Source organism: Bombina bombina, chromosome 2 (genome assembly GCF_027579735.1).
Source record: "Bombina bombina isolate aBomBom1 chromosome 2, aBomBom1.pri, whole genome shotgun sequence".
In the NCBI taxonomy this organism is placed as follows: domain Eukaryota; kingdom Metazoa; phylum Chordata; class Amphibia; order Anura; family Bombinatoridae; genus Bombina; species Bombina bombina.
In genome coordinates this window covers 905270447-905283657 of record NC_069500.1, presented here as the reverse complement: position 1 = coordinate 905283657, position 13211 = coordinate 905270447, and the positions used below count along the sequence as shown (strand labels likewise).

The 13211-nt window shown below is 37.0% G+C and overlaps 1 protein-coding gene across 1 annotated transcript in view; it reads right to left on the bottom strand.

Moving 5' to 3' along the window:
* The window catches only part of IDUA (alpha-L-iduronidase), a 287029-nt gene that overhangs the window by 95666 nt on the left and 178152 nt on the right, over window positions 1-13211 (bottom strand). The window contains exon 3 of the mRNA XM_053703291.1: window positions 972-1057. Coding sequence (XP_053559266.1) covers window positions 972-1057 — 86 coding nt within the window. The remainder of the gene's footprint in view (window positions 1-971; window positions 1058-13211) is intronic.

Genomic DNA, 13211 nt, shown 5'->3' with positions numbered 1-13211 from the left:
ACCCGGGATCAGGAACAAGGAAAACAGCAGGAACAAGCCAGAAATCAGGAACCAGAAGGGACGTCAGACTAGTCAGGTAATACACAGGAACTAGAACACAGGAACTAACAAACAAGTCTGAGACAACGCAAGGGCAAAGCATACTGAACAGAGGCCCTTTAAATAATAAGTGTGACATAATAATCCTGGGACTGCAACCTGTCTCAAACTGATGATGTTCACCAGTTTGGCCATAAGAGGGTGCCCAGATGAGTGAGCAGCGTTACACACTCTGCATCAGATTCAGTGAGAGAGGTAAGTAAAATGGCAGCCAGCAGCAAAAAGCAAACAAAGCAGGGTGAAACCCTAAAAACAGCACATAACCCTGAAAGAGGCATATAACACATAAAAGCATATTTGAAAAATGTAACAACTAATAGTCTGCAGACTATGTGAGTGCCTGAGTTACTTACCTGAGGAGCACCCTCTGCTGTACTCTACAAAGAAAAGGACAAAATAAAGTGTTTGAAAATGCCACTAATGCACGCATATTCATTCTTTTGCCCAATCAAAATCCACAATTTGCAGATGACCCAGAAATAGCATATACGTCACTCAGCTGCTTTTACAAATGTAAATTATGGTTCTTCTAATGAACTGCAATAGTGCAGAAATAAAAGCCAAAGGCAACAATAGATTGTGAAGTGAATACAATGAAACACTTTAAATTTTTGCTATCTTGTCTAAGCCAACTCATGATCAATAATACTCTAGTCTGAATTTCTTTAAGAGAATCCTTTCTGATTAGTTCAGTCTGAATTTTAGACTGTTATTGCACCTTTCAAGACACAGACAAAGGGCATACTATAAAAACTTGGCAAAGGAACAGGTGACTCAAAAGATGAAAACAACAGAAATAATATACATTTGGTGTATTAAACATTAAATATGGTCTGAAGATGGGGATTTATGGGTCATAAAGAGGTTCTTACCTGGTACCAAACCATTTTGCATAAGAAGATCCATAAATGTGTCCAGTTTTCTGAAATCATATGAAGGTATTCCAGAAAAAGTTCTACTAAAATAGAAATGACACAAGGAGTAAAATTAGAACATTTTATTGAGCAAGTAAAAAAATGATAGGGACATTTAGAAACTGAACTAGGAAGATTCTAAAATACTCTTGGATGGTATCCAATGGGTGTGGATTATTTGTATGAAGTACATGAGTATAAAACATGATTTGTAAGAACCTACAACAACTTTATATCAACAATATAAATATACTTATGCATATGGTTTTCAAATTCAAAGTTGATCCAATTCATCAGATTTTTTATTTTTTATTGATGTTCAGAATAGACAAAAGATAAATATTACAAAATGTATATAGAACAATAATGATGCAAATACATTATGTCACCACTAGTACCCTTATCTAAGTGAACCTTTTTTAAATTATAGAACATAGTACTTTTACACAGACGTATGAGGACACTCTTGGCCCTCTCATCAAGCTACTTTTGTCTGTAAATGTAAATTAAGGAACGGAGCATATAGCATGGGGGTATGGTCTACATAAAACATAGACTACTGGTACATTTAAAAATCTAAACTTGCCAATATAGACGATAGATAGAAAGACAGACAGATAGATAGCTAGACCATACCATTCTATGAGAGCCTAAACTATATCAGATAAGATAACGTTGACTAAAATTCTATATCAGAAAATGGTAAACCACTGCTGTGCACTTCTGCAGAGCGGGTCGAGAACCTAATGAGAGGCTTAGACAGTTTATATATATATGCTGACGCCTGACGAAAATGATCAGTTCACCAACCCTAAGCTATTGCTCTTATGTTAAGAAGAAAATCAACTAGGGCTTTAAATAATATGCTCATATTAGATGTTTTCATAAAAACTAATAAATTCCTGCAAATGCTGGCTTATAAAAGCATGATTATTTTTTTTAAAGATTCTATTATCCTGTCCATACAATCTTAAAAATGGCACTCAGAAATGTCAACTTGTAATGTATAAGGCAGATGTAGATTTATCACAGCAATTAGGTGACAAGTTCACTCTTCCCATCTCTCAGTCTCTGTTAGAGTTCTAACCTCCCATCTGTATGCTGACCCTCTTCACCTTCCATACAGCATGTGGAGGAAGGATTCTATGATGCTAGAGTCTTGTGATCCAGGAAGGTGCTGTAATGCACCCCCTGCAGGTGCCCCATAGCTGACAGCACCTATACCGGCGTTCATTTTGCCAGTGTTACTGGGCAGCCAGGGGGCATCTGTGGTAGTGCTGTTGCCAATTATGCAGTGCCCTGATGTAGTGGCAGCACCTCAAGGAAGCCCGCGGGTGAGGTGACATTGTCGAAGGGGGAGGATTCCTCGAGTAGAGTAAGTTCTTGCCCAGTGGTGTCACCCGGGTGTGGCCTGCACCTACCTAGTGAAGCCTCTGCATGCTACCAGGTTTAGACCATTCCTCAGAAATTAAACAAAAGATGGAGTGAGAAATACTCTTTCACACTTAGATCCATTAGGGGAAATATTGCCTGGAGATTTAAAGTTATTGTATATTACTTGCTATAACTGTTACTAATGAAGCAGTAATACATTTTTCTTGAGGTCTAGTGTCTTGTTTCTCAACCTGTGGAATATAAACCTCTGGGAGTACTTGGAGCTTTGGTAAGTGGTAGCTTGATATTATTTTCTGCTCTCATAAAGTTAAAGTATGAAACAGAAATGTTTTCTTTCATGATTCAGATAAAGAATACAGTTTTAAAAAAAGATTTAAATTTACTTTTCTTTCATGTAATTGGCAAGAGTCCATGAGCTAGTGATGTATGGGATATACAATCCTACCAGGGGCAAAGTTTCCCAAACCTCAAAATGCCTATAAATACACCCCTCACCACACCCACAATTCAGTTTTACAAACTTTGCCTCCTATGGAGGTGGTGAAGTAAGTTTGTTCTAAGAGTTCTACGTTGATATGCGCTTCTCAGCTTTTTTGAAGCCTGTTTCCTCTCAGAGTACAGTGAATGTCAGAGGGATGTGAAGGGAGTATCACCTATTAAATGCAATGGTTTTCCTCACGGGGATCTATTTCATAGGTTCTCTGTTATCGGTCGTAGAGATTCATCTCCTACCTCCCTTTTCAGATCGACGATATACTCTCATATTCCATTACCTCTACTGATAACTGTTTCAGTACTGGTTTGACTATCTGCTATATGTGGATGGGTGTCTTCAGGTAAGTATGTTTTCATTACTTAATTTACTCTCAGCTATGGTTTGGCACTTTATGTATTTATATAAAGTTTTAAATATATGTTTTGTACTTATATTTGCCATGATTCAGGTTTCAGTATATTTCCTTTTGCAGACTGTCAGTTTCATATCTGGGAAATGCATTTTTTAGAAATGTATTTCTTACCTGGGGTGTAGTCTTTTTTCAATTGACTGTCATTTTTAAAATTCGCGGGCAGAATTAGGCTTGCGAGGGCGCAAATTGCTAATGTTTATTGCGTCATTCTTGGCACAAGATTTTTTTGGCGTGAAGTTATGTTCGTTGACGCAAATTCATAATTTTCGGCATCATAGTTGATGCTGGGTCCTTTCACAAGTTGCCTAATCTATGACGCGAGTGTGTCGTACCCGGACGTTTTTAGCATCATACTTGTGCATCATACTTGGCGCCAAATATTTTCATTATTTTAGACCCCATTCCTATTTGCCTCTTGCCTTTTTCTATGTCAGAGGGCTATTCTGTTTGCATCTCTTCACATTCCTGAAACTGCCATATAAGGAAATTGATAATTTTGCTTTATATGTTGTTTTTTTCTCTTACATTTGCAAGATGTCTCAATCTGATCCTGTCTCAGAATTCACTGTAGGATCCCTGCTGCCTGATAACAGTTCTACCAAAGCTAAGTGCATTTGTTATAAACTTGTGGAGATTATACCTCCAGCTGTGGTTTGTAATAGTTGTTGTGATAAACTTTTACATGCAGAAAATGTATCCATCAGTAGTAGTTAATTACCTGTTGCTGCTCCTTCAACATCTAATGCACAATATATACCTGTAAATGTAAAATAGTTTATTTCTGATTCTATTCAGAAGGCTTTGTCTGCCATTCCGCCTTCTAATAAATGTAAAAGGTCTTTTAAAACTTCTCATAAGATTGATGAAATTTCAAATGACCAGCAACATACTGAATTATCCTTCTCTGATGAGGATCTATCTGATTCAGAAGATCCTGCCTCAGATATTGACACTGATAAATCCTATTATTTATTTAAATTGGAGTATATTTGTTCTTTGTTAACAGAAGTGTTGATTACATTGGATATGGAGGAAACTAGTCCTCTTGATATTAAAACTAGTAAACGTTTAAATTCTGTTTATAAACGTCCTGTGGTTATTCCAGAGGATTTTCCAGTTCCTGATGCTATTTCTGATATGATTTCAAAGGAATGGAATAAGCCTGGTACTTCTTTTATTCCTTCTTCAAGGTTTAAAAAATTGTATCCTTTGCCAGAAGTTAGATTGGAGTTTTGGGAAAAGATCCCCAAAGTTGATGGGGCTATCTCTACTCTTGCTAAACATACTAATATTCCTACGGAAGAAATTACTTCTTTTAAAGATCCTTTAGATAGGAAACTTGAATCTTATCTAAAGAAAACTTATTTATATTCAGGTCATCTTCTTAGGCCTGCATTTTCTTTGACTGATGTTGCGGCTGCTTCAACTTTTTGGTTGGATACTTTAGCGCAACAAGTATCGGATCATGATTTGTCTAGCATTGTTAAGTTGATTCAACATACTAATAATTTCATTTAAGATGCCATTTTTGATATTATCAAAATTGAGGTTAAATCTATGTATTTACCTATTTTTAGCTAGAAGAGCTTTGTGGCTCAAATCTTGGAATGCTGATATGACTTCTAAGTCCAGATTGCTATCTCTTTCTTTCCAAAGTAATAAATTATTTGGTTCTCAGTTGGATTCAATAATTTCAACTATTACTGGGAGGAAGGGAGTTTTTTTTGTCTCAGGATAAAAAACCTAAGGGTAAATCTAAAGCTTTTAACCATTTTTGTTCCTTTTGACAAAAATAAGGAACAGAAACCTAATCCTCCCCCCAAGGAATCTGCTTCCAATTGGAAGCCTTCTTCAAACTGGAATAAATCCAAGCCATTTAAGAAATCAAAACCAGCCCCCAAGTCCGCATGAAGGTGCGGCCCTCATGCCAGCTCAGCTGGTAGGGGGCAGATTAAAAATTTTCAAAGATGTTTGGATCAATTTGGTACAAAATCATTGGATTCAGAGTATTGTCTCTCAGGGGTACAAAGTAGGATTCAGAGTAAGGCCTGTGAGAAGATTTTTTTCTCTCACGCATTCCGGTAAACCCAGTAAAGGCTCAGGCTTTTCTGAAGTGTGTTTCATACCTGGAGTTATCAGGGGTAATCATGCCAGTTCCGTTCAGGAACAGGGTCTGGGGTTTTATTCAAATCTATTCATTGTCCCAAAGAAAGAAAATTCATTCAGACCAGTTTTGGATCTAAAGATTTTGAATCGATATGTAAGAGTACCAACTTTCAAAATGGTGACTATAAGGACTATTCTGCCTTTTGTTCAGCAAGGGCATTATATGTCCACAATAGACTTACAGGATGTATATCTTCATATTCCGATTCATCCAGATCACTATCAGTTCCTGAGATTCTCTTTTCTAGACAAGCATTACCAATTTGTTGCTCTTCCTTTTGGCCTAGCGACAGCTCCAAGAATCTTTTCAAAGGTTCTAGGTGCCCTACTCTCTGTAATCAGAGAGCGGGGTATTGCGGTATTTCCTTATTTGGACGATATCTTGGTACTCGCTCAGTCTTTACGTTCTGCAGAATCTCACACGAATCAACTAGTGTTGTTTCTTCAAAAACATGGTTGGAGGATCAATTTACCAAAAAGTTATTTGATTCCTCAGACAAGGGTAACCTTTTTTAGGTTTCCAGATAGATTCAGTGTCCATGACTTTGTCTCTAATAGACAAGAGACGTTTGAAATTGGTTGCAGCCTGTCAGAACCTTCAGTCTCAGTCATTCCCTTCAGTAGCTATGTGCATGGAAGTTTTAGGTCTCATGACTGCAGCATCGGATGCGATCCCCTTTGCTCCTTTTCATATGAGACCACTCCAGCTTTGTATGCTGAACCAATGGTGCAGGGATTATACAAGGATATCACAATTAATATCCTTAAATCCCAATGTTCGACTTTCTCTGACTTGGTGGTTAGATCACCATCGTATAATTTTAGGGGCCTCTTTCGTCCGTCCAACCTGGACTGTGATCACAACAGATGCGAGTCTTTCCGGTTGGGGAGCTGTTTGGGGATCTCTGACAGCACAAGGAGTTTGGAAATCTCAAGAGGCGAGATTACCAATCAATATTTTGGAACTCCGTGCGATTCTCAGGGCTCTTCAATTTTGGCCTATGTTGAAGAGAGAACCGTTCATTTGTTTTCAGACAGACAATGTCACAACTGTGGCATATGTCAATCATCAGGATGGGACTCACAGTCCTCAAGCTATCTCAGATACTTGTTTGGGCGGAATCCAGCTCCTGTCTAATTTCTGTGGTTCATATCTCAGGTATAGACAATTGGGAAGAGGATTACCTCAGTCGTCAGACTTTACATCCGGGAGAATGGTCTCTCCACCCAGATGTGTTTTCTCAAATTGTTCAGATGTGGGGGCTTCCAGAAATAGTTCTGATGGCATCTCATCTGAACAAAAAACTTCCCAGGTACCTTTCCAGGTCCAGGGATCCTCAGACGGAAGCAGTGGATTCATTGACACTTGGTGTTATCAACCTGCTTATATTTTCCCGCCTCTAGTTCTTCTTCCAAGAGTAATCTCCAAGATCATCACGGAGCAATCGTTTGTGCTGCTGGTAGCTCCAGCATGGCCTCACAGGTTTTGGTATGCGGATCTTGTTCGGATGTCCAGTTGCCAACCTTGGCCACTTCCACTAAGGCCAGAACTTCTATCTCAAGGTCCGTTTTTCCATCAGGATCTCAAATCATTAAATTTGAAGGTATGGAGATTGAATGTTTAGTGCTTAGTCATAGAGGTTTCTCTGACTCAGTGATTAATACTATGTTGCAGGCTCGTAAATCTGTTTCTAGAAAGATTTATAATCGAGTTTGGAAGACTTACATTTTATGGTGTTCTGCTCATAAATTCTCTTGGCATTCTTTTATAATTCCTAGAATTTTACAGTTTCTTCAGGATGGTTTGGATAAAGGTTTGACTGCAAGTTCCTTGAAAGGATAAATCTCTGCTCTTTCTGTTTTATTTTACAGAAAGATTGCTAAACTTCCTGATATTCATTGTTTTGTGCATGCTTTGGTTCATATCAAGCCTGTCATTAAATCAATCTCTCCTCCTTGGAGTCTTAATTTAGTTTTGAAGGCTTTACAGGCTTCTCCATTTGAGCCTATGCATTCTTTGGACATTAAACTACTTTCTTGGAAAGTGTTGTTTCTTTTGGCCATCTTTTCTGCTAGAAGAGTTTCTGAATTATCTGCTCTCTTGTGAATCTCCTTTTCTGATTTTTCATCAGGATAAGGCGGTTTTGCGGACTTCATTTAAATTCTTACCTAAGGTTGTGAATTCTAACAACATTAATAGAGAAATTGTTGTTCCTTCCTTGTGTCCTAATCCTAAGAATTATTTGGAGAGATCCTTACATTCTTTGGATGTGGTAAGAGCTTTGAAATATTATGTTGAAGCTACTAAAGATTTCAGGAAGACTTCTAGACTATTTGTTATATTTTCTGGTTCTAGGAAAGGTCAGAAGGCTTCTGCTGTTTCCTTGGCTTTGTGGTTAAAGCTTTGATTTATCAAGCTTATTTGGAGTAAGGTCAAGCCCCGCCTCAGAGAATTACAGTTAATTCTACAAGATCAGTCTCTACTTCGTGGGCTTTTAAGAATTTAGCTTCAGTTGATCAGATTTGAAAAGCAGCAACTTGGTCTTCTTTGCATACATTTACTAAATTCTACCGTTTTTCTGTATTTGCTTCTTCGGAAGCAGTTTTTGGTAGAAAAGTTCTTCAGGCAGCTGTTTCAGTTTGATTCTTCTGCTTTTGATTTAAGTTTTTTCCTTTCATTTATAAGATTAAACTTATATTTTGGGTTGTGGATTAATTTTTTCAGTGGAAAATGGCTGTTTTTATTTTTATCCTTCCCTCTCTAGTAACTCTTGCGTGGAGTTCCACATCTTGGGTATTGCTATCCCATACGTCACTAGCTCATGGACTCTTGCCAATTACATGAAAGAAAACATAATTTATGTAAGAACTTACCTGATAAATTCATTTCTTTCATAATGGCAAGAGTCCATGAGGCCCACCCCTTTTTTATGGTGTTTATGATTTTTTTGTATAAAGCACAATTATTTCCAAATTCCTTTGTTGATGCTTTTTACTCCTTTCTTTATCACCCCACTACTTGGCTATTCATTAAACTGAATCGTGGGTGTGGTGAGGGGTGTATTTATAGGCATTTTGAGGTTTGGGAAACTTTGCCCCTCCTGGTAGGATTGTATATCCCATATGTCACTAGCTCATGGACTCTTGCCAATATGAAAGAAATTAATTTATCAGGTAAGTTCTTATATAAATTATGTTTTATTATCAAATTTGCTTAGTTCTCATGTTATTCTTTGTTTAAGAGATATCTAGTTAGGTAACAAGCACATGTCTGAAATAGTGCTGCCGTCTAGTGCTCTTGCTAATGTATAACATTGTTGCAAAACTGCTGCTATATAGTGCTGCACACTGCTGAGCTTACATCTTTGCTTTTCAATAAAGAATAACAAGAAAATGAAGAAAATATGATAATAGAAGTAAATTGGAAAGTTGTTTAAAATGTTATGTTCTATCTGAATAATATAAGTAAAAATTGGTTTTATGTCCCTTTAAGCTAAACATTTAATTTACCACAGAAATTAGCATTTCTCCGGTCTACTCTCAAGCACCCCTTATTAGCCAGATTTCAATACCCTGTCTAGTCAGCGGCTTACTGTGTCTGACTCACCTGTACTCAGGTAGGGAAATACTTGGAATCTGGTTGTTTATAGACATTTGAATATTGGAGCTGAGAAATGCTGATATAGGGCTTGATTACAAGTGGATCACTAATTTATCGCACGCCCGCAAATGGACAAATAACAAGCCATTGACCTCTGGTAAATTTTTTAAATGTCCCCCAATTGCTACCCAGAAAATGTGTGATGTAGCATTTAAAAAAAATAAATTGCACTAAGCAGTTTTTGGGGGCTAAAGTTGGCGGGTGTGAAGTGTTAGAAAAACAACGGCACATTGTGATCCATGGGAGAGGTGTTCCCAGTAAATATATATATGTATATTCTTATATACATATATATGTATGTGTTAATATGTGTACATATACACATATTAACACATAAATATATATGAAAAAGGGGAAAAAACATTACAAAGGTGAACTAATCCAGCACAAGCTTATATAGGGGCTTTAAATAAAATAGTAACCAGCATACATTGAAACAAAAGAAGCCCAAATGTTGCAGTTTAAGTATTTATTAATACACACATTAGACATCACTCAAAAAATAAACTGTGAGCAAAGCTAAACACAGGCGATAGTGAGGAGAAGTAGTCCAAGGGAGATCAATACTCCCACAATGTTAATGGTCCACAACTATAAGGCTTCAGGGTACCCTTAAACAAAACGCCTCATCCGTATCGGTATTAAACTTGGATTCAAAGTGGCAGCAAAATAAGCGGCTAATCCAGCACAGAGTCAAGGAAGCATAGCAAAGCAACGGTCAGCATGAATCCTCCTAGAGTGATGTTATCCCAGGGAAAAGGTAAAGTGGTTGTCACCCACAGCTCACCGGACCTGTGTGGCTAGGAACGGTCTCCCAAGCAAGTGCCAGTCCGTGGTCCTCTCAGAGCTACCCCTCTGTACATCCACTCACCAGATTGTATTAGGTTACGTTGTTTGTCCGTAGCTGGTTCCACAAGCATTGACTCACCAAGCTACTTGCTGCATAGAGTGATGTCCTCAGTGCAAGAACAGGTATTCCTTGTATAGTAAACCCAGTTTACTAAAACTCCTCACAAACTCCTCGATGTGTAGAACGCTACCTTCAAACACAGGGGCGTGACTTCATAGCGCTATGCGCGTTTCACCCTTTTTAGTTACATTAGGGTTTTCTCAAGAATCATGTTTGATTGACAGTGCTCAGAGAAATGTATACATCCTCCAAATGGTAACGGTGAATTGGTCCAATAGAATTGCTCACATATTACATATTATTACACTCAAAATATTTATAGTGTGTATATATACATTGTGTTTCTATTCATCACTGCTCAACATTTGGATTGCAAATCAGAGAGGGTAGGATTCTTTTATGGTTATTCACTGCTTAAGTTTAATACTCATTCAGCATTTAAATAAATAGCTCATAATAGTGTAAGAAATAGTATTGTTATCTAATATACATATGCTCCAAGGAGAAATACATTAAAAGAACACTGAACCCAAATTTTTTTATTTCATGATTTAGATAGAGCATGACATTTTAAGCAACTTTCTAATTTACTCCTATTATCAAATTTTCTTTATTCTTTTGGTATCTTTATTTTAAATGCAAGAATGTAAGTTTAGATGCCGGCCCATTTTTGGTGAACAACCTGGGTTGTCCTTGCTGATTGGTGGATACATTCATCCACCAATAAAAAAGTGCTATCCAGAGTGCTGAACTAAGAAAAAAGCTTAGATGCCTTCTTTTTCAATTAAAGATAGCAAAAGAACGAATAAAAAATGATAATAGGAGTAAATTAGAAAGTTGCTTAAAATTGAATGTTCTATCTGAATCACAAAATAAAAAAATTGGGTTCAGTGTCCCTTTTATTAGGGTCTGAAGAAATGATTAATTAATTCACAGTGATTATTACTTATTAATCATTTCACTAATGATATATTCTTGGTTTTAGATCGCATATTAGTAACATGTCTGAAAATCCAAAACTCTAACTTCATTATGTTAAAAATGGGGCATAATTGATTTCTTCGTTCAAACCTACTGGCTGTAAGAAATTTAGATTGTATATCCATTTACACTCAGCTTTCAATAACAATTTATCAATATCGCCCTCTCTAGTCTAAGTCAATTAGTTTCAAACCCATCCATCTTAATTCCTTATCTTCACTATTATGACATAAAATGTCTATCTACTCCACTACTTTTAATCCTTTTCTTTGTTATGTCTCTCTTATGTTCTTTGATTCTCTCATGGATTTCCCTGTAGGTTTTTCCAATATAGAATTTGGGCCATGTACATGTAACCAAATAAACTACTCCACTGCTTTTACAGTTAATATGCCCCTTAATTTTAAATTGCTTGCCATCCAATAGCTCATTTCAATTGAGTCGTAATTCGGTTTGCGTGTGCTCACAAACCGTTAAATAAGCTGTCGAAAGCAAAATCGTTCACCGACTGCTTCCAACAGCCCGTTATAACTCAATTTCGGCAACCGGACTCCGGCTGCCGAAAACATTATCGTGTCCCAAACAAAGTATCAGAAGCCGCTAATCTTTAAATTATACCAGGTTTCCAATGCCCACGCAAACCGTTAATACACTGTAGGAGGCTGCCGATACATTAACAAAAATTACACCCAGCTCAACTAGGTGTAAAATAGGAAAAAGGTGCTTAATTGAAATCTAACCCAACACGTCAAAACCCCTTTATCCGCCATCCCCCCCACATCGCAATTTATAATAAATGTATTAACCCCTAATCCGCCATTTTCACACAATGCAATCAAGCTATTTAAACTATTAACTCCTAATCCACCATGCCCCCACAACGCAATCTAGCTATTTAAACTATTAACCTCTAATTTGCCATGCCCCCACAACGCAAATAACTAATCACTAAGCCTCCTAACCTAACAACCCCTAAATTTACCCCATTACATAAATTATATAATCCTAAATTACAAATAAAATATAAAATCCTAAATTACAATTAAAATAAAAAAACTAACATTAATTTAAAAATTAAACCTAAGATTAAATTACAACACTTAAATCTAAAATTACAAAAAAATATTAAAAAAAATCTACAATTACAGAAAAAAATAAACCAAATTATCCAAAATAAAAAAACTAATTTGTATGGACATTGCCCTTAAAAGGGCATTCAGCTCTTTTGTGCTCATTAAAATAACAAAGTCCTAATCTAAAAACAAACCCCACCCAAATTTTTTTTTAAAAAAACTAACACTAACCCCATAAATTCTACTCACGGTTTCTGAAGTCCGGACATCCATCTTCATCCAGGCGACGAGAAGTCTTCATCCAGGCGGCGGCACCTTTATCCATCTCGGGGACATCTTCTATCTTCATCCCTGCAGCAGGGAGTGGAGCTATCCTGGACAGCGAAGACATCCTGTGCGGAGCGTCATCTTCATACGATCACCGCCGTACACTGAAGTTTAATGCAAGGTACCCGTTTTTAAAATGGGGTACCTTGCATTCCCATTGGCTGATTAAATTCTTCAAATTCAAATCAGCCAATTGGATGAGAGCTACTGAAATCCTATTGGCTGTTCAAATCAGTAGCTCATACTTTATCCAAAATAAAGATAATTTAAAAAAAATTGTAATCTGTTTGAGCACAGAGTTAATGGGCCCCATGTATTAACTGGCGTTGCATGCCTTCACTGCATTCGGGTAGCGGATCTGTTTGTCCACTGGCCGGTATGCATCATTACAAACACCAATGAAAAGGGTCTGTCAATCACCCAGAGGGAGCAAGTTCGGGGTGATTTCTCTTCGTCACCTCTGAGGTGGGAGGTGTAAGCAGCAGCAGCAGTCTAATGACATTTCTTACATTTCGGGAAGCAGGCTCACATGTGAGCCCAATGTGTTATATTCACAATATATATGGTTTTGTTTTGGATATTTTATATCTTTAGATATAAGCACTGATATTGTTGCATACCTACTTTTTATTACAATCTCTAAAACCATAGCCAAATAGATGTACTGTGATTTGTCAAAACTATTTTAAAACTCCAAATAATATAAATGAATGAAGACTATAGTAACATTTTGCACATTATCTTTTGATGTGTTAACGTTGACCCGTGATTATAAGA